We start from the raw sequence: 25,321 nt of genomic DNA on the forward strand, positions 1-25,321 counted from the left end.
GTATTCTTTCCACTCCAAAGGAAGCAACAAGTTTAAGTTCCAATACCATGCAAACTGTCAGGTCTAAAACTGGCAGCATTAAAATAAATGGATAGCCATAAATTATCCTTTTTAATGTATGTTTCTAGTCAGGTACACAGTGACTGCCAAAAACTTCAGAAACCACAGCAGATAACACTGGTTTTCAGAAGCTTTAGAATTTAGTATTTTTCTTCTTGTTCAAGGGTTTGTGTCTTGCAGAGCAGGGAACTCTGGTTGGTATTAAAGGTAGGAATAACCTGTATTTCAATAACTTCCAATACACATAGTGAGTTTCTTTGTTAACTCTTCAATTAACATATACAAATTTTATAGAAACAAGTAGTATTTTTTTAAATTGGATTGTCTGTATACATCACCCACTGTTTTCTCCTTCATTACTACGACAGTCAACTCTTAAGCAAACAAACTTGTATAGTAGCATGCTACATTATCTCTTTTGCAGAAGATAAAACTCCATTCCTTTACACATAAACAATTACAGAGTACATCCAAAAATATTCCCAGCACATTGGTAACTGGCATTTCCATTGCTGCATTCCAGTTCAAATAAATGTTTTTTCAACTGAATATCAGAAGTCATTTCTGAACATGGATGGAAAAGCTACTCTGCTAGCCCATCACCACTGACCAGGTCCTCATCAACTGCTCCACTTACTCTTGGACTTCAAACATAAAGCAAGCCAAGCAATTAAAACTCTATACCAAATAAAAGCTGTCTCCGTTTCTTCTACTTTGTTTCTTAATTGGTTTCTACCCACTTCAGCTCTATAAACTACAAATATTTGTCTTTATCCAAGACCTCACTACCTACTACCAACAACTACTACATGTATCTGAGATGGCCGAGCTTTTCTGCTTCTTTAACCTAACCCATTCTTGTCCATTCAAAAATTATTTAAACTTCACGTTTCAAAGCCCAGAACAAGTACATCAGTATTATTCTACAGTCCCATTACCCATCATAAAACCAGCCTTGCTAAGCACCATCATGTGTGTAAACTGTGAACAGTTACGTTCCCACTCATCAGCCTTCTCCACTCCATCCCTAACCCTAATCCTAATGACTGCTAAACTAGGAAGAAGCAAAAGCATTTCTTCTGTGGGTTTGAATTAGTTGGTTTTTTTTAAAACTGTGTTTTTTACCTATAAGTGAAGCAGCTGCTACGTACAGGGAACAACAAATATGCAAACTGATAAACCAATGTACAAAACAGACAACTAATAAATATTCTGTATACCACAAGAACAGACACTCAAAAAGCCTTGAAACTCTGTATCAAGTTAAGAGCTCTGCTGAGGATCTCCCCCTTCCTTATTTTGTTTTTATTTTTTGGTCCCCTACCTTCAGAAGTAAGCAAAATTGTTATTTCCCTGCTTTTCCAATTTGATTTGCATATGAAATAGATACAGGATCAACCCCCGGTGGAGCGCAACTCTTACAAATTCAAGCTGATGTGTTCACTTCCATCAATCTACCCTGGAAGAACAAGCTTCTTAACAGTTCATTAACTGGAAGATCATAAGAATAGTGAACATGGATTTAAGGCTGCTGACGGACTTCTAAGTAATGATGTCAGAAAAGCTCCTTTAAAGTCCTATCACTTGTCACGTTAAGTTGCACTGACACTGAACATAACATAGAGGCATAAAAGTATCCAAAATAATACTGAAACTATAACAGCTTTTTTCTTTCACTCAGGACCTTACCTCACGAATCTGGTGAGGAGCATCTGCAGTGCCAAGTACAGTTCCTGCCTGCTTGGTTGCAGCCTTGCAGGGGGTCTCTTGTACAGCCTCCTGCCGTGACTGGACCAGTTGCTGCAGTGACTCTGCATGGACCTATGCAGAAAACACAGCCAGTTCAGCTCCTCAGAATTCTCTAGTTATAATAACTACAGCTTTATGTCTCAAAACCTACATGAAGAAAAGTTTGAAATTGGCCCCTAAGAGCTCTTTTCAGCTATGTTAAACCCCTTCAGCACTTTCATGATGTTTACAGCTTCAAATTAAGAATACTTGTAGGCATGAATTTACTTACAGCATTTTGCCTGTTATACACTCCACATTTTTTGAAGGGCAGCATTACCTGAGCTGCCTTCTGCCTTGCCTCGTCCAGTTGTCTCTGACTTTCTAGAGCTTCTTGTTCAGCCTTGATTTTCAAAAGAGCTAAGTCCCGTTCATGGCGCTGCTGCTGTGCCTACGGATCAGAAAAACAAGTTTTAATCATGCAGGTTACACGAAAAGACCTTTTTTGCCTTAGCCACTTGCTGCATCCACCTCTGAAAGATCTAGACCTACTCTACTGGTGGTGCCTCTTCTGCTAAAGTAAAATTTTCAGCCTACCAACTGACACTCCCTTCTTACGCAGACGGTAAATAATGCATATTCCTCATACTCTTCCACCACAGTGTAGAAAGAAAGAGGACTTAAAGACCAATTAACTCAACAAACTAGAACAAGCAATCTTGTCAACGTAAAGAAATTTCAACCAAAAATATCCTTTTAATGGAGTAAGACAAATGATCCTGCCTGAACAACTACACTGCATGGCACTGGGACCCAAAATAAAATTTTCATTTTACTGAAGTACACAACCAAAGCAGCAATTCCCACTAATGGTACATTAGTGACACAATCTAGAGTCACCAGTTTCTTGGTGTCAACTTAAAATAAGAAAGATAATAGGCATTAATCCTACAAATTGGACATCAAAGATGCCCCGTCGCACCCATCATGATTTCTCTGCATTGCTAAGGAAAGCGTAACTTGCCCTAATTTGATTGATTTTCTTGCAAAATAAAAAAAGGAAGGTTAAAGGAAGGTTAAGACAAGGAAGTATTTTTCCATTACCTTCAGAATTTGAGCCAAAGAAACACTCTCCTGCTGGGCAAGTGATATGCCTCGTACTCGTTCTGCATCAGTAAGCTGTCGTACAGACTCCTCAATAGCACTGAGGTAGTTCAATTCTGCTGACAAACGATGCTGAAGACCAGCAGGGGAGAAGCGCATACATCCTGCAGGATAAAACTTAACAGTCAACTTCCACAGACTTTAGTGCCCCACATCAAAAAATAAAGGGGGAAACCCACCCCTCCCCTGCTCTGGGAGTGGTATGGTTTTACCAAAACAACTCACCACTCGCTGAGGCTGCTCCTGCTGCAGACCTGCTAGTCCCCAGACTCAAGTCGGGGAAGGCTACATTAGGCTTCAGCCCTGACGCTGTACTTCCAGAAAAGCCAGCAGGTGACTTGACTCTTTCAGCTGTATTGCCTATAGAATCAAACTGCAACATTTTTTGGGAACCAGGAGATGGGGAAGAAGTCGGTGTCTTCTGGGATCTTCCCTTATCTGAGAAACTGGCAGCAAAACAAGAGAAGGAGTCAATATTCACCTAAGTCCAGCCATTTGATAAGACAATAAAGCAATAACCTAGTTCTTCCACTAATACACACCAAACAGATCCATGCAAAAGATACAGTCTTCTATTGTTTGCACAGGCCCAGTCTGCCTTTAGGAAATGGGCTCATGAGATGGGTTTTGTACCTATATCCCAGTTTCAGGTTAAGTTTCTAGAGCACCCTATTCCCCCGCCCCCCCCCCCCCCCCCCCCCCCCCGCCAAGTATTAAACCTAGTTAGCACAGGGACACACACATACACACACAGAAAAAATATTAACATCATATCTACATGTTCTTCAGGGCCAGACAAACAGTTTCAATGCCTCCTGTTAGGAACCTGGCATGAGAAAGTCAGGATGCGCTCATCTGCATGTGCATTCACACATCTGTTTTGAGAGGCTGAGTGAAGAGCTTCTACTCACAGGATATTAGGGCAATAACTTGGTACCAGAATACAATGAACAGTATTTTTAAACAGTAAACAGGTTACTATCAGCATGTGGATGCATCTGAATGAGATTCAGCCATTGCCCTGAGTCTCGATCTCTTTCACTTAAAATGCAATGAAATGCTTGAAGGCCAAAACTTCACTTAAACAGTTAGTAAAATACTACAGCAACACTGCTCAAGAGAAAATTAAAGACATCTCTTCTTTTAAACACACAGAAAATAATGCAGACACTTCTTAAATCTAATATTCCAATTTTATTAAGCCAAAGAAGATTAACAGCGGCTTCTTAACTCCCTTAGGAAGATGTTTTGCTTTACTTGGCACATCTTGGGAGGTCACAGGACCTTTCAAATCCAATACTGGATTATCAGTGAAAGTCACCCACATAAGTCTACACTCTTTTCTGAGGATTAGTTCACCTCTCAAAAAGCATCAACTCACAGAGCTGCATAGGCTTATGAATATTAGCTGAACACAAGCGTAGCCAAAAATGTCTGTGGATCCCACTGAAAAGGGCAAGATAACTTAATAGGTTGACCAGCTATTCCTCCCTCCTCCCCCACTCTGCTCCTCCCTTCTTACATACCACTTGAGAAGTGGAAAATGAAAACTGTATTTCAATGCTTAAGGTACTGAACCTGACAAGACACCTGTATCAGCCAGTTATCCTTACAAAAACAGAGGAGTCATTTGGAAAGGAATCACTGTTTTGTATTTTCTCTTAGTACAGCCACCTACTTTAGGCTTTTGTATTTAAAATATGAAAAATTTAATTTCACTTAAAAATGAAGAAAAAAAGAGAAAAAATTTGAATGTCATTAAAAAAAACATTTTCTGCATTGCCATCTTACTAACATTTGATCATTTCTGTTACTCTCCCTTTGCACATCCAAATACAGTGCCATTTTTGATAACATGCCATAAGGCTACCAAGCTTATATTCGCATACAGTCTTATAATGTTCATGTTACCTCATCAGGGAGTGTCCAGACAAGTTTTCCAGTGTGCTGTCTGTATCTGGGCTCTGCTCATGATCTTTACTAGAAATTCTGCTATTTGATAAGGATTTTTTTGCTTGTTGGGTTCCCCAGTCTAATTCAGAAAGCCTTTTATCTTCTTCCGCAGAAAAGTGGTGAGAACTTCCATTGAAAGAGTCCAACCCTAAGAAATAACAACATTGCCTAAAGTTTACATTTGGTATTCTATTTATGACTACCTGACCATCAAGAGCCCCAAAACAAATAATTGAGAATTTTTTTCCTCAATTAAAGATGCCTTTGAGTGAGAAGTCTACAAATCCAACAAGCAAGAAACATAAATTTGGCAGCTTCCAGCAGGAGATCAAGTTCTCTTCTGCATATTGTGTCCAGTGCCAACAAAACTGTCATTCAGCTTTCATTTCAGCACACTATCTGTTAATCTAAAGAAAATACACATTTGACTTCTCGATACTGATAACCAGAATAAAGCCTAGCTTTCTTTGGGTAAGCTAGAGAGTTTTGAAAAAAGAGGAAAAGAGATTATTTGGAATTGCCAATCCTATTTTTCTCATCCTTTTATTGGCTTTAAACCTAACTTTTTCTTGTTATCCACTGCTGATCTAGTGAGAGTATACCAAATCTCAAGTTTCTCCATGGTTTTGTAATATACAAGTTACCATAGGAATAAGTGTATTTATTAATTTGTGCGCTTATAAAAACTGCCTTTGATCCAAAGATGAAGCATACAGGCAAACTTGTTGTTGCTTTCATAAATGTGGCCCGAACTCTGATTTCTCAGCAGCCTACTGGAATTTCCTCAGTACAGAATCTGAGGATAGTTCTCACATGATATTAAAACTAACTAATTTGTTAGAAGGCTGGTTTAGGAAAAGAAAACTTTTCAATGCTGTTAACATCCTCTTGCTTATTTAATTTTAGATTATTTTATTTTAAGGTCAGAGAATAATCAGAGTCAAAAAGAATTTAGGAAGGAATTACTGGAGGAATAAATAAATCATACTATCGCTATTAGATAACAGTTTCCAGATAAGTAGGACTGCAATTTTCATGACAAGAAAACCCTAAAACCTCCTTCAACAAAAAACCTGCCACAAACCCAAAACCCTACAGTCAAGTACAGCACTTACGTTCCTTTTTCCCTCTCTTTTTAGAGGAAGCAGATGAGCGAGAAGAGGCTGCAGACCGTGGTCCAGATGAATGCTGAGAAGCAAGTTCTACAGATCGAGGTTCGTGGGGAGACTTCCTGCTCAGAACTTCCTCCTGCATGCTTGAACTGCTGCTGCCAGCAACACTAAAAAGGAGCACATGGACAGTGGTGAAGGACTTCCAACTCCCACATTACATTGTGCACAAGAAATCCACCACACTTTAGAGACAGACAGATAAAACTAATTAGCCCATCTTGAAAAGCATCGATTTTGAGATTAAAAACTGTGATAGCTAAAACACGAGGAAGTTTAGCATGATATTGAACATAATGAAACATGCTTCCAGTAACATGAAACAGTAAAAGATGGGTAACAACCATCCTCCCCAACACTAACTCTTACGAGCAATTTAGCTACAGGCTTGAACAACATAAGAAGGACTCCAAGTATGACTGAATTATAGATCATCTCTGGGCACGTAGATATCATCAATTGACACATACATGAGTGATTTTCCATAAAGGATTACAAAGAATTTGCAAAAAAGAGGGTAATGCATCATATACTAAATACCAACAGAAGACCTATCAAGAAGTTTAATCTGAAAGAAACCATTTCTTGCAGCCAACATGGTTTCAGTGTGGAAAGTGCCTTTTACCTTCCTTTCTTCTGAGGTGAAGTATCACCAGTATAAACACAGTACTTGTGACCTCCCCCAGGATGCCCAAAAGACGTAGGTATATCTCACTACCAAAAAAGAGGTGTTAGAAAATTCAGGAAGCCACATGAATTCAGCAGTCATATGAAGAGTCTAGGATTTCCAGTCTTCAAATTTTTGTCTGAACAAAAGGTTTTAGAAGTTCTTACAGACAATTTATGTATCTATTACTAAGCATTACTGAACCCTTACTGAAAGCAATCATAGGCTTTTTATAAAATTCTGAAGTACCGAAGATTTTTTAACACCTTCAGGTATCTTTTCCCTTTTCTAAATTACAATGACTGACTAGCTGAGCATTATAGCAGCCACACAAGTTGGAGAACTCATTTTCACCTGACTACAAAGGGTAAGAACCTCACCTAAAGTTACCCAGCCAGACTGAAGAACAACAAAAATTAGAGAGAGAACAGGAATACTTCAGTCATGCTGGTTATTATATTAACTGCAAGGTCCCAAGGAAATACCTCATCACTTTGGCTAGTATTACAATACAGCATAGCATAAGATACCCAGCATATTGTGAAATTTTGTATTAATTATGTTCTGTCAAATTCTACATTTTGATTTTTTACAAGAAGCCTAACACACAGTTACCTGAAGTCACGTGCCATCTTTTTTTCTGTTAAAGTGCCACTTCCTTGCGATGAGGCAAAATCATCTTCGTAAGAAACCACACTCTCTGGAGGGCTCATGGCAGGCAGTAAAGGGCGCAGAAGGGCAGCCCCTCCATTCGACCTTTCATCGAACACTGAAGTGTGGATAAAGAAGTGAAAAGACAAAAAAAAAAAAAAAAAAGACAAATGCAAATGTGCATCAAGCAGGTAATAAAGCTGCAGGAATTAAAATGCTCCCAACCATGAGTTACATAGACTTCCTTTCAAACACACAAACATCAGGAGAACAACAGTACAGCCATCCCATGGCAGTTTTAGCAACACAACATGCAGTCTTCCTCTTCTTGTAAATTATTGAATACTCCATTAACACACTCCAGCTAAAACGTTCTTGAAGAGCGCAGTGCTTGTGAGTAGAGCCATCTGCAGAAAATTTAAATGCAATCATCTTTAAGGGAAATAAAGGAAAAAAGAATCAAGAAAAAGCACAAGATAAAAATCAACTTCTCCGAAAATATTCCTCCTCCAAATGAGGAACTCAAGGCAACAGGAACAGTACTCATAAAATGAAGAATAAAATTGTACAAAATACAAAAATCAAATGAAGTGTCCTGCATGAGGCACTTGTCAAGCATGCCCTAAGACACCAACACCTGAAACAGGCTCATTTAAGCAAGAGACTTTCCCTACTGATACACCAAAACCTTACCTTTTCAAAATCCAATATTGTTACTGGAGCTCTAATTATTGCACTACTTTGAGACAGTATCAAGTAACTCATATGAGCAAAGATGCAAAAGGAAAGTCCACATGGTTCAGCCACTGAAGTTACGTTTCTAACAATACAGTAAAGCTGTATTATTCTTGTGTAGGGAGAAACCAGGATACATGCAAGCACTCGTTTAAGCCGTAACACAAGTGCTGCATAAAGCATACATCTTCCTGCCTTAACTGAAAGAGGAATGATGTGTTATAACAGATGATCTGGAGTGCATATAAAAGTAGAAGGATGCGCATTCCAATCCAGAGGATCTGTCCTCCATGGAGGACAGAACCATTTCCAAACGCGTTCTGGGAAATTCAGATTTAGTATGCAATTTTTGATAAAATAAATGTAAACTTTACATTCACAATTCCATAACTACGGCTGTCCTTAATACATGTAGCCCAGTATATGAACTGGTTATTGATCTAGAAATACAGAGCAATCTAATACAAAAATAACCTTCTTCCAGTTGAAAAGTACGGGGTTTTTTCCTTCTCTTTTTTACCTTAGACAAGAAGGCAGGAGGAAATAATTTATCATCCCAAAGTAAAGTGAGAAAACCTTACACAGATTCATGTTTGAGACATCCAAAAGCACATTCCTAACCTGCGAAGTATAAAGTGTAAGGAGTAGTAACACTGGAGAGCAGCAATTTACAAGAGCTTTGAGAAATTTTTCCATTTTTACCTTTTCCATGAAGCTGGTAACTTTTCGCAAAGATGTTGATGACACTGTGGGGGCTTCCCTTCGCCAGTTCCTCCCATGGTCCCTTGCTGTGTGTGCCACTTGTCTGAGCGAAAAGTGGCAAATACTTCTCAGCTGCTTTCTGAAACTCCTTTATGGGCTCAAAAGCATTTCTCTCCCGAATGCAGAAATCCTTCTCTTGCAACGTCTCCAGCATCTTCAGTGGCAACTGTTTGTGCTGGCCTCCCTCCTCTTCAGAGAGGCCTCCGTCACTCAGGAGAGGCCCTTCACTGATGGATTCGATGCTGGACTCATGAGGAATTGCAGCTTTATTCAGAGTGTAAGCCTGGTTTTCACGCCCTGGGGAGTCACTCTGCCTTTTAGATAAGTGCCCTAGTACCCCTTCACGCCTGTTAGCAGTGGGGGACCTCATTACAAGGCTGACTGCATCAGTATGAGGCCTGATCGTCTCAGGGAGTTTTTTAAATTCACTAAGGTTGCCTACCCCAGGAAGGCTGTCATCAAAGGCTGTATGAGACACACAGGTACCCAACATTTTTTGAATTCTGGCTGCAAAAGCATCTTCATTTTCCTCTCTCACAGGAGGACTCACAACCTTTGCCCACCGCCCATCATCCTGGTTTTCTTGCATAAATTCATGGCCCGAGTTCCACATGGTACCATAATTGATACCAGCCCCAGCCAACTTTTTGGCTTCACTTTCAATTCTGCTAGAAAGGGAAGCAGCTGTAGCTCTCAAAGCTTCAATCCGATCTAATTTGCTCTTATATTGGTTAGCAGTAGGTTTTACTAAGAGATTCTGCTGTGCAGCAGATGAATTCAGGTATGGCTGAGGCATCAGGGTCAGCGATCCCGCAGGTGCAGCATGGGTCCTCCTGCCTGCCAACATCGCATCACACTCCTTTGACAAAAGGTCTATCTGCTCCATACTCCAGTGCTGGGAGCAAGGGCCTCCAGCTGAGCCCATAAGAGCTTGCGGGTGAGAGAGCTGGACTCTCGGGCTCAACCTGTCTGGCTGTACCCATGGAGGCTCCATCAAATCACTCCTGAAATGAAAAGTCAGCACTTAAGTTGATGATTTATACAAGTTTTAGACGAAAGTATCATTGCCCCTACTGTATTTTACAGGAAGAAATACTTTTTTGTGGAATCAGAGGGGCAGGGAATGGGACTGTAAACAGTTACAGAATGTTATTTAAAAAACGTCCAGCACATTCCAAATGTGATTTGCCGTTTATGGTGTACTGTGTGTTTTAGGGTGGTAACAAGCTGAGTGTTTTCAGCAGCAGCAGTAAGACTTTTCCAAAAGTTTCCTGACTTCCAAAGGGAGGAAACTTATTTTTTTCTTTGGAATTTCTTAGCTCCAGCCTTCCCCCTCCAGTTTAACCCAGCCCATGTTTCACTGGAGCTGTCACTTAGGATAGTCAAGAGAAACAAACAAAAAGAGGACTGGAAATACAAGGATGTTTGAAGTTCTTCAAGACATCTTTTCTTATTTTCAGAGAGCTCACTCTTGCATGACAGGAGCTCTGCAGAGATGTTCCTTCACTAACATCACTTGCACATATTCTGAATACTAGGAAACCTGTAAAGTCCCTCACAAAAAACCTGTTGCTTACTATGAGGTTCTTCAAATAACTTATGCAGCCCTTTAAGTCTCATCTCTTCCCTACTATTAGCACCTACATGTTTTTTCCTTACCATGTTACACTAACAATATTTACTGCCATACGGTTTAGCAGCCTATTCTAAGCACAGTACTACATAGCATCCCTAGTGCTTCCTTGAACTTTTTCCAGAAAGGAAACAGGTCTCATTGAATTTACAAAGTCTGCATGGATTTGACCAAGTTAAGGTACAGATAATGAAGCAAGTATGTATTTAAGAAGCAGACATTCATTATGTAACTAAAAACGAAGACACACTTGCACATTGAATACTAAGGATGTGCAAGAAACTGTCATTTTTAGTTCCTTATATTTAAGTGTTTGGTTAGACACCTTGTCTTACAGTAAGAGAAACTTTGACAATATACTGAACAACTAAAAATGGGGAAAAGCAGCATGGAAGAAAATCGGGAAAGGCTAGTTTCCAAGCAGAAGCAGAGGGTTTTGGTACTTTGGAGACAGTAACTAAAGGCCTGAATCCAAGACAATAGAATAAATAAGAAATATTGAACAAAGCAAATAATAAAAATCAACAGATGTATTCGTATGATCAGCTTCTCTTGCCCGATGGCAATGGCAGAGGAAAAGTCTCCCAGTATGAAATGCACATCCCCTTGATGCCAGCAAAAGATTAACAGCAACCACCACTCACTTTACTTAGTTACAGACTCACTAAATACCCATATCCAAAATTTTCATCTGCTTTTCTGCATCAGCTTCCTCGTAACTGTGAGGAAACGTCACAGTTGCCATAAAGACAGTTATTCTCACTAGAACATGAACTGAAGAACGTAGTCTATTATCAACTATCAGAGATGAAGACTGGAGTATTTTCCTCTCTCTCAAAAGGCCCCCAACAGCTCACCTCAGTAGCGGCTGCTGCGGTTCTGAAAGTGACATGTCACTACTTGAAGACGCACTAGGAGGACGCTCCTGAGCCTTGTTTTCCTTGTCGGATTCCCCAGATGGTTGATAACCAGGTCTGGGCTAGAAATGAAGACAACCAGAAAAATGCATTTGCTAAAGCCTGTAGGAGTTTAGAAGCTCTTGTCTCATTAAAATTGAAAAGGCTTACATTTCTCAGCGTAGTACCACATCCCTCTGACAACGCAAAGACTTAAAACACAAGACATTTATGGTTTTGCCTCAGCAGAATATACTGGGGAAAAAGCTTTGCTCCCATACTGAACTAGTTCAGCTGAACACATCAACTTGCTATTAGTCTTTTACCATATATTAATCTTCTTTCAGTTCATGATTAGCAAAATTATTTAACCCACTGCTGCTGAAGTTCATCCACTGAAAGCAACTTCAGAGAAAGCTCTTCAAATCACAGTTTGACTCATGTTTAAAGTTTTCTTAAGAGCCAACCTTTATAGCTGCTGTTAGCTAATATCCAGAATTCTGCTACTATTCATAACACAAAGATTATCTCAATCACCTTTGCAGGAGGCCTTGCTCTGCTGAAAAGTGGCCACTGGCAAGGAGGGTCCAGATCAAAACCACTATGCTTCAGGAAAAGCTAGTTTTCTTTGTATCCTTCTTAAATGATAACCAGACCAGGACAACTCATGACCTTCCTAAACATGTGACCTCCTACTCCTGCCATCAACTGCAACACATTAAGTTAGTGAATCAGCTGTACCTGTGTTTCCTGCACCGTAGGCAGCTGAGGTGGCTCTTCTAAAAGCGTATGTTCCAGCAATAGTTTAGAATAGGTTTCCTGTAACCGTTTGGCTGCTGAAGGCTCAGGAGGTGGCACATTCTTCACTTTAGTGAAAGCCTCTTTCTGCTTTCTGTAGAGCTCTTGGAGCCTTTTGTTCTTCTGTTCTGTTGCCTCTTTTTGTGCTTTCTTCTCTTCATTCTGCTTCTTCTTCCTCTCCTCTTGCTGCCTGATGATGTACTGACGAACCTCATCTGTATCATAGTGACGTTTCTTAGAGATCACCTGAGGCTCCTCACTGGCAGCTACCTTGTCCGGTTTCCTTTTGGTTGGACTGTGGCTCCTGGCATTTTGAGAAGGCAAACCAGATTTCTGATTCTGCTTTTCCACATCTTTCTCTTGCTTTATACTCATGGAATCCAACTGCAAGTCATCGAGAATTCCACGTATCTCCATGGGTAGGAAGTCCTTATTTACAGAGGCATGATGTTCTTGGTTATCATCTGGAAGAGCAGCCTCCAGTTTCTTCAGATTATTCTCAGACCGTACTTTACTTCTCGACCTTTGAGAACTTCTTGAAGAGGTTTTATGGGTAATATCCAGCCTGGAATCTGAACCTGTCCTTCCAATACAGCCTGCTAAAGAATAAGACTTGTCAAATGTTTCAAGTAAAAATCAAATTTGGAAAATTAAATGCCATCACCGAAACAGCTGAAAAAGTGAGGATGAGGGAGAAGTGCAGATGTCACTCTAAATGTGCTTTCACTCAGTGTCACAGTCCGATTACAGCAGCCTTTGCTTAGACTGAGCTCACACCCTTTATACTCTTGCCAGCTGCACCACCTCACAGTGATAAGAAGTACAGCAGCTACCACTGCCCCTTACTTGCCCTGTCTGAGATTCTGGATAAATTCTGAAAAGGGCTGGTGGAAAAATCAGTGAAGATTTATGATGCACATGAATGATGTGATATAGCTGGAAGAAACACAATTCCTGTACAGCAGCGATCCCCAACCATAGCTTCTGCATTATATGCAGCACATCTGGAAAATTCATCTGACTTGTGGACCACTGCTAGCCACTCTTTTCCCCACTAGCTTCAAGAGGCAAAGACAGATTGCAGGTGATCCATTTTTTTGGTTGCAACCTATTCCCCAGCTTTTCCAGAGCTCCTGAGCACCTTTGCAGCACGTACTGCCCCTCAAGTGACATGTGCAGGGCAGGCTTCCCATGACACCAAGAAAAGCTGATAATCCACCCAGGAAGAGGTTAAGCATCCCAACCATGGATGTGAAAAAATCTCCCCCCATTTCCCCCCTCAAACTCCAGGTTAAAAATAGGAGTTATTTTAATAAGAGACCACTTACATTCTATCTCACAAGTCTACTTTATTCTGCAGACATGTAGCGTTATATAATAAAGTATAATTAAAAAAGTCCAGTGATAAAAAGTGCAACTTACCAGACTTGGCAGCGCTCTCTCGTCCTGTTCTGTCACTAGATACAGCTCTTCTGTCCTGTTCTATTCTGGGAGCTGCACCCAGTATCTTTTTTACTAGCTTTTGTCCCTCCCGCCAGGAGGATGCATTTATTACATAGTTTCCACCTGCACAATAAGCATTAAATAAAAGTCAAGCTCTAGATGGATGTTGCAACATATCAAAAAAGTATTTATTGCAAGCATTAATCATTTCTGTGCCATTTAGTTCTGTGTAAATGGTATGGCTGCAGTCGCACCAAACAGTCATAATGGTGATGTACCATGAAGACACTCAACAGCTGACTCGCACAACTACCAGTGTTTCATGCCTATGCACCACAACATAAAAATCCAACACATACTGTAGCACATTAAAGCCCTACAAAGATTGACTTAAAAAAGGAAAAAGGGTTACGCAAGTCTGAAACATATAAGCAAATGTTAGTGGGGAGAAGCGAAATATTTGTACAGTAACTGAGAAGTTGTTCATCTCCACTCAAGGAGGGGGAATAAGAAAAAAAGATAAAAGGATCTAAAATGTTGTAATAATAAGAAAAAATAAAGGTGGAAGATAAATAACAATTCACCTTCATATTAAAAGAATATTTAGCTGGTATTCTAGGAAAAGCCCCTATACTTTAGAGATGTTTATGGGTAATTAATTGCTGAGATAGGTGTCTTGTGAGGACATTAAAATATGCCAAGCAGCAGTTGTTCTACGCCAATGCTAGCTCACTGTCCTCTAGCTGGGATTTCTGTACCATGACTGAAAATAGTTAAGATAAACCCTATTAGGTGATACTTAAAGCAAGAGCAGACTACCTTGCAGGTGACAGAAACCCAATTAAAATGTTATTAGTATTATTTTTATCATCCTGCACATACTTAAATTATAAAAACTGAGTACAGTGGCATCTTTACCTAATATTGGTCAGATTAAACACTAGGTTTATTCAACTCACCTTGCATTTCACTAACTTCTAATATTATTTTTTTTTTCTTTGAAATAATGACCTTAAAGAGCTTTGGAGAAAAGCATCATATAAAAAAAGAAAATTATTAATAACCCGTCAGACCATTCAGCAATATTTTATTGCTAGGAAAGTACCTAAGTTGAATACACAATTTGCAGTCGATTTCTAATTACTCAGTTTCAGGTTCTACCTCTGACAGCACTGCCTGAACAAACCCAGACACTGCAGCATGAAAATACTACAGCCACACAAACAGGGATTGCGCTCTGGGCCCAACAGGACATTGAAGACATGGTAACAAAGCAACTTCAGGTGAAATTCAGGACAGCAGACAGACAGTGGTTTGACAATCCCAGTACTCAGTCCCCCCAGTCCCTTTTCTGTTTGTTATTTTAAAGCAGGAGGAGGAAATCTGTTCAGTCAGAAGTCTGCAGCCCACTATTCATCCATTTACTAACAGTACTCTTTGCTTGCATTGTAAATTATCCAAGTATTTTATAAATCTGTCACTTGAAACATGTCACTACAAGCCTCTTTGAAAGAGACTTATCAGCCAAAGGGGTTCTCTTGCCCAAGTCACTGTTCTCAATTACTTCTGTGTGCATTTAAAAAGGTGGTGTAAAGTCTCATCTTCCATTTCAAGACAGCTGTTTGAACTAAAACACGCTAACAGAGCAGAACATGAGCTGTGGCTATTTATAGCCTTGGCTATGTTAAGCAGTTTCTTACTGCTGTGACTGGAGGAGGATGGACCATCACGGATATGCCACTTCGATCTGTTTTTTATCTTCTAGGGATTTCAGGCCATCATTCTCCTCACATTTAATCCATTATGGAGAATAACCATTGCCATTTAAACTTGAAGCAATCCGTGCTCCTTTCTCACTTGGAACTCTCACAAGTATGTAAGTTAGTTTAGTGTAGTTCCTTAAGTGTGAATTGATCAGCACGGGAAGGAACAAATCCATATTTATCACTTACTTTTAATCACTACCGCAAAATACTCACATGCAGCCTAATGATTTACAACATGCAGAAACGCATATTCACGCTCTAAAAAAATTGTCTGTAACAATTTTTTAAAGCAGTATTTTTTCTTCAAAAAGTGTTTGCCAATTATGGGTCACTGTATGTAAGGAGAGATAGAAAACCTTAAAAGGTATGAGAGATGCCTAACCTTGCATGTGTTTAAAGAAAAAAAATAAGCTCTGTAGTGCAATTGCAGTCATAACTCCTTACTTTGTATGAAAATTAAAACCAAATATAAAGCAGATGTGGAAGTATCCCTAATTCTTTTGCTACACACAGTATCAGAAATTAGCATTACTGGAAAACTAAGAAGTACTGACAGAATTGCACAAGCAGTTCATTTCATTTTCTCCTACAAGTCACTGCTCTACAGCAACCTGTTCACATCGTCATCTCTAAATACTTTTATTTAATAGACAGCAGAAATGTCAGACAACAGTGAAAGTAAAAAATTCTTAACTGGCAAAATAAATAAATATTTCTTTATAATATCAAGATTTGTAAGACTTGCTGGGGAACATGTTTTTACACTCTTTCACTAAGTGAAAATGTTAGGAAGGGGTCAAGCCAGAACTGAAGGTGTGGAACAGCACCAACTTGACACAGCGTGTAGAACAACAATAGCCAGAGAAGAGCCAGAAGGACGTCCTGTTCTCTGCTTCTCCGTTGAGAAATTGTACAAGAGAACAGCCTTCACTGTACCCCTCCTCGCAGAGGACAGCAACTCAGCAAGTCCCACTGGCACAGTTTTTTAACATCATCTCCACTCCTCCTCTCAGCATTACTCCCTGAGTGGTAGAGCAAGCATTAACCAGCTTCAACATAACCAAAACAGGAGGAGGATCCAGAATGAACAGAGCTATCACTGCTTTTTGTCTGTGTTGGGCTGAGAGGTACCTAAGGATACCTGTCGTGTCCCCCCCACCGAGAAACAACATACTTCAGCAGCTTCCGTAAGGTGCACACAGCAAGTGGAAAAGCAGATAACTAAACCAAAAAAAGCACGCACAGCCAACCAATCAGTAACACCATACATATCCCCAGTGGTGCATACAGTCTATAAGCACACTACAACAGCACTGTTGCACATCTGAGAAGACTTTGCAAGCAATAGGCTTTAAAATTTTTAATTTCTTGAGACAAAACTAATCTCTGAAGGGCATGAGACAGCCTTCCCTCTAAGCAGAGATAGTCACCTTGTTTGGACTCTGAAATTGACAACTGTGTCAGTTTTTGCACTTTCCGTACTGGTCTGGTTGCTTTTTTCTCTTTGTTTCTCTCACTAGGTATTCCTTTCACTGTTGAATGCTCTAAAAACAAACAAAAGCTGGTAAGTGATATTCCACAGGAAAGAACATAGAATAACAAGTTTGCTTCAACATTTACCTTGAAAAAACAGAACTCAGAGAAACACTATATAATCTGGGAGACTTGGTGAATTTTATTTTGAGATTAATTACTCCTGGTCCAGCATTTCAAAATCCTCATAGCATGAAAATTTTGAATCAAGTGCTGTTTACCTACACACTGGAACACAGTGAAGTCACAGCACCACCATAATGTAACTTTACAAAGTTCATTTTCAATTTTAAAAGATATGTTGACAGTTTGACAGGAACAATTGTTGGTTCTCTTCTACTATAGATACTACATTTTACTGCATTAATGTTCCACAAGAACACATAGTTCCTTCACTCCTGAAACACACGAGCTGCTGCTTCCGCATTAACACATGACAGCACATTCACTCTTTGCCTCCATGCTAAAGCATGAAAGACAGGACACCCACGTGCTCTACTTTCTGCAAAACTCGTCGCAGAATTCACCCAGTGATGCAGAACTATTCTGTATCACTTAAGCCCTCATTCACAACACAACTGGGTTTTACACTTTAGAGAGGCCAGGAACACTTACCAAAGATAAAGTAATATTTTCCCATGTTTTCAAGTTAGGGCAAACCAAAACCCGAGATGTGGCTCAATCACCATCCCACTGAGTGGGCTTCCTAGCTGTCTAAGGCACAAAGCATAGACAAGCTGTATAATCAGTCTCAGCACTCTACACTGGACATCTCAAAGACTTATTCTAGCATTTTAGTTTACATGGCTTGAAGATGCTCTTTTCTTAATCCCAAAAGCAAACTGTAGATAAGGAACTTCACGGCCACTACCACCACTCTTTTCTTGCTCCTCTTCCATAAAGAATGTGGTCAAAGAACCTAAAACAACCAGGAGGCAACCCTCTCCACAGATAGATGTGAAGCTTTATTTAGGTAAGTATCTGCCAATACTAACTTTTACAGCCCCTAATTTCAGCTGAATCCACTCTCTGAGGGATGCCCATAGCAAGTATCAGAGACAGAACAACAGGCCATATTACAGGATGTGGGAACAGCATTTTAAGAGACTTTCTCCCCCTTAATATCCTTTCCTTACAAATTTTCCAGTCATCTTTGAGGCTGACAACAAGCACAGGGAAGACAATCAACGCATCAAGTACTAGAGGCCTCGGCGACTGCATTTTCAGAAATCTGCCCTGCCTCCTCACCTCCTTCAGTGACAAACATCTCCTTCCTAGTTCCAGGAAACCGCAGGCTGCTTCCTGCTCACTCTGTTGGTATTACAGCAATTTGTTCTAGTATGGCAAATCCCAAACATCTTTAAGACAGAATTACTGGAAGTTCAGGGTCCACACAATATCCTTCAGCCTAACTACTAAATAAAGATAGACATTCTGTATGGTCTACGCTTACACGTAAAATCTTGTTGCAGTAAAAAACAAAGCTTCTGTAGATTACTAAATTATCTTATAGCTTATTTTAGCACTAGAGAGCACAGAACAATTTTGATACAGCTGACCATACACACCTGAAACTCCACACACTGTAACTTTAATATAGAATTAACACATGGATAGATAGTGTCTGACAATCTAAAAATACATTTACAGTACGTGTTACATGCAGCACCAGCATTTGATCACTTGGAATCAGCTATTCAATATAACCTTTTCAGGTCAGAAAGGAGACATGTTCCACAACAGCTGTTCTATGGACAGGAGTCCAGGTGAACATATACACGCAGCTCCTTCCTTTTGCAGACAAAAGTCCACTGAACACATGATCCAAGTACCTTTTTAACTGGACCTCTTCAACGAAACTTTTCAAAAATCTGGATTTCTATAAAGAGCTCATGAGTCATTTATATTATGCTTGTCAAAACTTAAAAAAAATAATTAAAATGCTAGTGTGCATTGAAAGTCTTAGAAATCTGGCATTACTTTCATGGACTGATGCTGAATGGCGTATTTGCCAAACAATTTTACTGAAAAGCAGCAGCTCTTCTTTCTAAACTTTTTTAATGAGTGATTCCAGAAAAATTCCTCAGTACCTTGTCAAGCTGTACAAGCAAAAGAAAACTGGAATCTAATAATTTCCATACCAGCCACTATACTATCAACATACAAAGACACCTACAGATTTACAATCTCATCGCATTTTCCTCTGGTCTTAGACATTTCAACCAATGAGAAAAGTTATTTTTAATATGCAAACACTTAAGCTGCAAAGCTAGCGGTGCTCTGGGGATTTTATTTTCCATTCTCTTCTTTTTTTATTCACCTGATCTCCTCCCCCTCCCCCAACCCAGTCAGTCAAAAGCAATTCAATCTTACAGCCCTCTGCTGTAACCAGCATAACAAATCAAAAAGCACACTTGGGCATGCCACCCTAGATCACCCAGAGAAAAGAGCTACCAATGGTATTACAGTTTTCTAGATGAAAAATTAATAAAGGCTGGGTTTTGGAGCAGTACATTGGAAAACATAAAGCATATATTACTGTTTTGGTCTTCTAGCAGCACATCAGTCAAGCAAACACAGTATTTTTTAATTGTCTTTGCTCATAGTTTTAAGCATCAGAATACTGTGTTGCTAAATGAGCTCATCACCTAAAAAAAGATCTTTCTTCCTGTGTTGCCATTTTGCAACAATGGTATTTAATGTTTTTTCAAAAGACCGTTAAGCAAAGAGGAATAAGTAACAGTTTTCTAAGCTTTTAACATTCAACATTCTCTCCTACACCTTCATGTAGAATAAACCCCAAAAGCAACGTCCTGTTAATTTACCCCTGCAAGTTACAGTCACCCCTCCCATATCCTACCCAAGCCTTGTAATACTGAAGGTAAAAGAGCTGTAGAGGAAATAAAATCTAAATTATTTAAAAGGGTTCTTAAATCTTCTGGTCTACCTGTTCTCCCCCTCCTCAGGGAATCGAGGTAAGATGTCTAAAAACGTCCATGTGTACAAATATCTGGGACACAAATTTCTCCAAGAACTTCAAGATTTGGATAATTTTGACATAAAGCAATAAAAGTTCTACAAGTTCAGAGATATTAAACCAACCTAATGACATATAATCTCACCATCACACATAGCTGAAGGCATACCCCTTTACTGCAGGCTACGTACTCCACTTTCCACAGCACATGCCCCCCATCTCCCCTTTAGATTCCCATACATTCCAACTAAACCACTAACAATTCCCACAGAAGCTTCAGGACTGACAATTTGTTAACACCATATTGAAGGAAGTAGAATTCAGGCTTCATTATACTGTATATGGTGCACATACCACTTTCATGGTGTTAAAAAATGGCAAACCCCTCAAAAATCTAAGTTGTTCCCATGAGATAATACAGGTTTCATCAAAATCCAATGTGGTTTTGTCTTTCTAAAAAGGAAATTGCATTCATTCATGCAAACATGTATAGAGATGTTACAAAATTAAACAAAGATTGTTCTAATGAAGACTTTTTTTTCTTTTTCTGTTTCAAAGAAAAGCCATAATTTGCTTCTTTTCAGTATTGATTTTCTATTAAAAGCATTTTAATGAGAGAATGGGCAGAAGGATCTTTTTGTTTTAGTGTTCAAGTTACTTCTGTGGAGAGAAGTACAATAATTTAACACTCATTGCTTCAATTTTTTTGTTTCCATGACTTTGCAGACTTTGACGAAATATATTTCTCTGCCTCTTAAGAGAAGGTTGTGTGACTTAACTCAGTTTGAGTCTCACCCTTTAACTGGAGTGCTATATCTCTGTACAGCTCCCGACTAATGTGAAATTCTTCCTCATGCCAGATCTTTCCATCTGGAGCGCGAATCTTTGTTTCGGCAGGATTGAAACCTGAAAGTAAACAATTTAAGAGTTTAACATAACTGTGTAAAATGTAAATAAAGTTTTTCAGGGTGGAAGGGGTGGGAAACTGCCAAGTAAGAAAGGAATTACTTGAATTTCTAATGGTAAGAAAGCAATATACCAGTCTGCCACCTGCTCACAGTTGGAAAACAGTGGACTGGGTGAAGAACAGGTTATTCAAAACGTGAAAGGCTTTCTCAGCCAATACAATGTTATTAAGCTCTGATATCATAAAAAAACATATTGAAATAAACACAAACACGAATACAGCAAGCTTCTTTTCTACAGTAAGTTGTAAGAAGAGACAGGAAGAGTTTCGAAAGAATCCACACTTCTGTAAACTGGCAAGAATTTAATTTCCTTCTTGTCCTGTAATCAAACCATGCTATCCACTCCTGTACTGCCCAAACACAGCTATGAGTCACATCCATACTCTGACATGTTGCTCAATGAATTGAACTCTGCTCCTTCACCACATATAACCAACAGGGAGGGGTCCTGCACCTCCGTACCTCTGTATGATGGAGCGGCAGGTGCAACTGCCACTTTCCTGACTTTGGGAGTCACTGCACTCTCCATGTTTGTGATCACAACAGGTTGCTCAGCATACCCCGAGTGCTGTCCTCTGCCAACTAGCTCTTCAGAATGCTCCCACTGCTTTCGAATCCGCTCCTTCAGTTTCTCCAACTTAGCATCATGCTGACGCCGTTTCAAGATTTCCAGCCTATGAGCACTAGAAGTACTCGTGGCAGAAGGGGAAGATGCTTTTAGTTCACAGTCCTGGGATGTGTTACTCTGAGGAGTTTTAGTGCTACTCTCATCTCCTCTGGAGCCACTACTTTTTTCATCTTCCAATCGTGGAGGTGTTGCAACCTTAAGAAATGCCTCATTATTCTGCAAGGCATCAACTGCTGGTCTGTCATTCAAATATCTAACAACAGTCTCATCTGCAGCAGAACATGGGCTTTCAAAATCTCTGCTGTGTAGATCCCGCTCATCTCGGTCATATATCATATGGCCTGTTGTTTCAGTCTTCCCTTCTGCTTCACTGAAGTCCAAAGTAGAGAGCAGCTGCTTGGCCTCAAGTTGACTAGAACCGTGGTAAGGTAGAGAACTGTATGTATCCCTGATGTAACGGAAGGAAAAAGAAACAGTCACCACCAGAAACAAAACTGTGGTACCTTTCAACTCAACATGTTTGTTAACCAAAAGAATTACTTCCTACACTTTGCCTCCACTTTAAAGGCAAGTTCTTTTAAATTTTGATCACCGCACATTTAACAATGCAAGTCTGACAAAACTGAAAGAGGTTTCTGTTCAAAATTTTGTTCTTTGCAGTCTCTGTCTGAACAGGACTATATATAAAGTTGAAGAGCTGAAATTAGTGCATGTAGAAAATCAGCAAGCAGCAATGTCACCCTTCAGTTTAAAGAAGATTTAAATAAAACCCAAGTGTAAAACTTAAGCATAATTAATATGTCCTCTAAAACAAACCAATGCACACATGCAGAGCTCCTTGACAGCACATTAACTAGCTGAGAAAACAAATAAACTGCACCAAAAAACCCTGCCCTGTATTTAGCATTAAAAAGGCAAGCCCCTGACAAGAATTTCAGAGTGAACTGTCTGTATTGCAACAAATGTAAAGCTTACTGAAAGCTTATAATTCAACAAACTAAGGCTCTCTTAGCATTTTTTCACAGAAAAAATCTCTATATTTGAACAGACTCATGGTACATATGTTGTTAGGGCAAAAATGTATTTAACATTTTTACCAAAGAAGTGCTGAAGATGTGAAAATCCGGCAGCTAAGCTACTTGGCTTGCTTCTTCAGCAAGTATGTTTAAAGAACTCATTTAAGCCAGGTCATAACATTTTACTTGCAAAACCGTCTACCTCTCTTTCCCTAGTAGCACACTCCTGTTATATAGTGTAGTAATCATTACCAATCAACATAAAAGTTGAGTGGTTTAATTGCACAGAATTTCACCAAAAATGTATATAAATACACACACAGATTGTTCTACCCATTATTCTGCTTTTGTTTTCCTATGCACACTTTAAGCATCGACTACAGGCTGTTCTCAGAGAATGAATAACGTGTTAACATAGCAGCTCTGATGTTAATCCCCAAATTTATCTCCCCCAATACCACACACACTTCTTCCTGTAAGAAGGCTATTCTTTTTGACTGGATATAATGACACGAGTCTAGCTGCTCTCATTTTCTTCTTCTCCTGAAGCCTGTAAGATTTACTACATGTTTTTAAGTCAAATAACTGATGTATGCAAGTTATTCCAGATCAGGTAGACAACACAGCTGTTCAGTTAACAAAACTGACCCAAGATTACCCAGCCCAAAACTTAAGAGGTTAGGATAACAATCATTAATAGATATGTAGTGGAATTAAAAAAAACCAAAACCAAAACAAAAACAAAACCACACTCTTCCAACTCCACTCTAATCAGGTCAACAGCAATTTGACTTCACTGGGGCAACATTCAGAAAAAAATGCAAAGTATGCATTAGAATCCAATAAAAACCTATTACTAACCCAACCAAGCTACTCATCAGGGATGCCTGTGTGAAGAACACACGCTACATATAGAACACAAGGAATTGAGGAAGTTATGGTACAAGTCTTCTAGGCTCTGATATTACAGCAAGTTATAACTAGTTTATTTCTGCTGCAGGTTCTCTTTCTTTTTGAAAGCTTTTGAGGCCCCTTATATCCACTACAGTACTTAATGCAGGCTACGAAAAACAGGCTTTCCACACGTTCCTTCATTGCTCACACGCCACACCACATTCTATGGCCTGCAATATTCTGTACCACTCTTTCCCCTTAATACAGCTGTTCATATTTGAGTTTCTCACACACACAAAAGCCAACTGCATCCTTAGTACTAGATGGTTTTGCTCTACAGTGTCTTATGGTAATACATTTGGGAACATGTGCTGAAGAACTAATGAAACAATGCTGGAAAAGCATGAGGAAGCACTCTTTTTGGTCCTTATTACTGAAACTAAATACCTATCAAACCTATCAGGCCACTGAAGCCACAGCCACATCATCTTGATAATCTCTGAGGCCACAGCCACATCATCTTGATGATCTGGCTCCATTTCAACACTCTGGACTTAGTAAACTCATATTCACTAAACAAAAAATAAATTTGTAACATTTTTTAAAAAGGAAGACACTTCTGTCCAACATCACATGCTGCTCATGTGGCTGGCAGAGGGGAGGAATCAAATCAATTTTTGATGAGTTGTCAAAATCATCACTATTCGCTTAACTCTGATCTTAGCATATTTTTTCTTTGTCAGCTGCCCCAGCACTAACCTGTATGAAGCCAACGGTTCACGAAATTCCACACGATTGCTTTTTTTCACATTGCTTTCAAGAGTGGTCACTCGAAGAGGGCTCCGTGAGGACTTCTCCTTGCTTGATTTATTTTGGCTGGAGGACCGGGAAGCTGAAGCAGAAATCAAAGAATCCTCTATGTACCCATCTCTCCAGAAAGAGAAAGCTCTTGGGGCTTAACAATTAAGAACACAGTTTTTCTTAGATTCGAGCAGGACTCCAAAATAGCATTTTAAGTACTCCTTCTCTTTTTCAACAACCTGATTTCAACAACTAGGAGCAAAGTGGTAAGTGCTTGAAACAATGGGCATATTTAAAGAGAAATAATAATGCTTAAACATTAATTTTAAGTAATTACATTTGTGAAAGTTGACTGTGTTGCCACTAGAGGTCGATCTGTCTGTTCTCCAGTGGCACGCTACCAGAATGCTCTACATAGTATTTAAAATAAGGGCTTATTTCTTACAAGCAAATGCTCTCCTTAAATGAAATCAAGGAAGCATCAGATTTAGCATTCTATTAGGGCACAACAGTTGTCAAACATTAAAAAAAATAAACAGCTAGCCCAGTGTAAACATAGGCATCTACAACCGTTACCCAAAACCGCCACAAAAACATGGTAATGGAATGGGATAAGCACTGCTCACTCACAGTGGGGGAGAGTTCTCTCACTGCCTCTAACCAAGTGGCTATGATAGCACACCGTCCTTCCTAAGCTAAGGGAAGAAAACATTATTTTCTCCTGGGCAATTAGTGTTTCACAAAAAAAGATCATTAGCAGGAGACAATTTACGGGCAGGGATGAGAAATCAAGTTTCCCCAGAATACAGTGGCTTCCCCCTGCCTTACACGCCATGTCCGCAACAATACATTACCCTTTCTGCTTATTTTCCTGCTACCGCTAGCAGAGGGCTTCTTGGCGTCCATGACAGAATCAAATACAGCTGTGCTGGTGGGAGCTATTTCCAACTTGTTCTCTATATGACGCAGCTAGAATTTGAACATAATGTTAAGTTAGAATATTGCTTTCAATTTTTAAGCTACAGGGTTTTTTTCCCCCTAAGATGACCAATTTCCCCCCATTTTCAAGAAGAATAAAA

At 39.5% G+C, this 25,321-nt stretch overlaps 1 protein-coding gene across 8 annotated transcripts in view; it reads right to left on the minus strand.

The window, feature by feature from the left end:
• CEP350 (centrosomal protein 350) overlaps positions 1-25,321 on the minus strand; it is a 76,484-nt gene that overhangs the window by 37,368 nt on the left and 13,795 nt on the right. For 4 of the 8 annotated variants that reach the window (XM_056356336.1, XM_056356337.1, XM_056356342.1 and 1 more), the window contains 16 exons: positions 25,097-25,211; positions 24,201-24,333; positions 21,366-21,979; positions 20,731-20,841; positions 16,856-16,969; positions 13,639-13,782; positions 12,160-12,815; positions 11,380-11,501; positions 8,830-9,893; positions 7,357-7,510; positions 6,021-6,184; positions 4,864-5,053; positions 3,178-3,398; positions 2,893-3,056; positions 2,081-2,239; positions 1,750-1,881 (listed from right to left, as the gene is read on the minus strand). In XM_056356336.1, the coding sequence (XP_056212311.1) occupies positions 1,750-1,881; positions 2,081-2,239; positions 2,893-3,056; positions 3,178-3,398; positions 4,864-5,053; positions 6,021-6,184; positions 7,357-7,510; positions 8,830-9,893; positions 11,380-11,501; positions 12,160-12,815; positions 13,639-13,782; positions 16,856-16,969; positions 20,731-20,841; positions 21,366-21,979; positions 24,201-24,333; positions 25,097-25,211 (4,257 nt within the window). The remainder of the gene's footprint in view (positions 1-1,749; positions 1,882-2,080; positions 2,240-2,892; positions 3,057-3,177; positions 3,399-4,863; positions 5,054-6,020; positions 6,185-7,356; positions 7,511-8,829; positions 9,894-11,379; positions 11,502-12,159; positions 12,816-13,638; positions 13,783-16,855; positions 16,970-20,730; positions 20,842-21,365; positions 21,980-24,200; positions 24,334-25,096; positions 25,212-25,321) is intronic. The other 4 variants (XM_056356340.1, XM_056356343.1, XM_056356341.1 and 1 more) reach the window with 3 other exon arrangements.

This window comes from Falco biarmicus, chromosome 11, assembly GCF_023638135.1.
Source record: "Falco biarmicus isolate bFalBia1 chromosome 11, bFalBia1.pri, whole genome shotgun sequence".
Taxonomy (NCBI): Eukaryota; Metazoa; Chordata; class Aves; order Falconiformes; family Falconidae; genus Falco; species Falco biarmicus.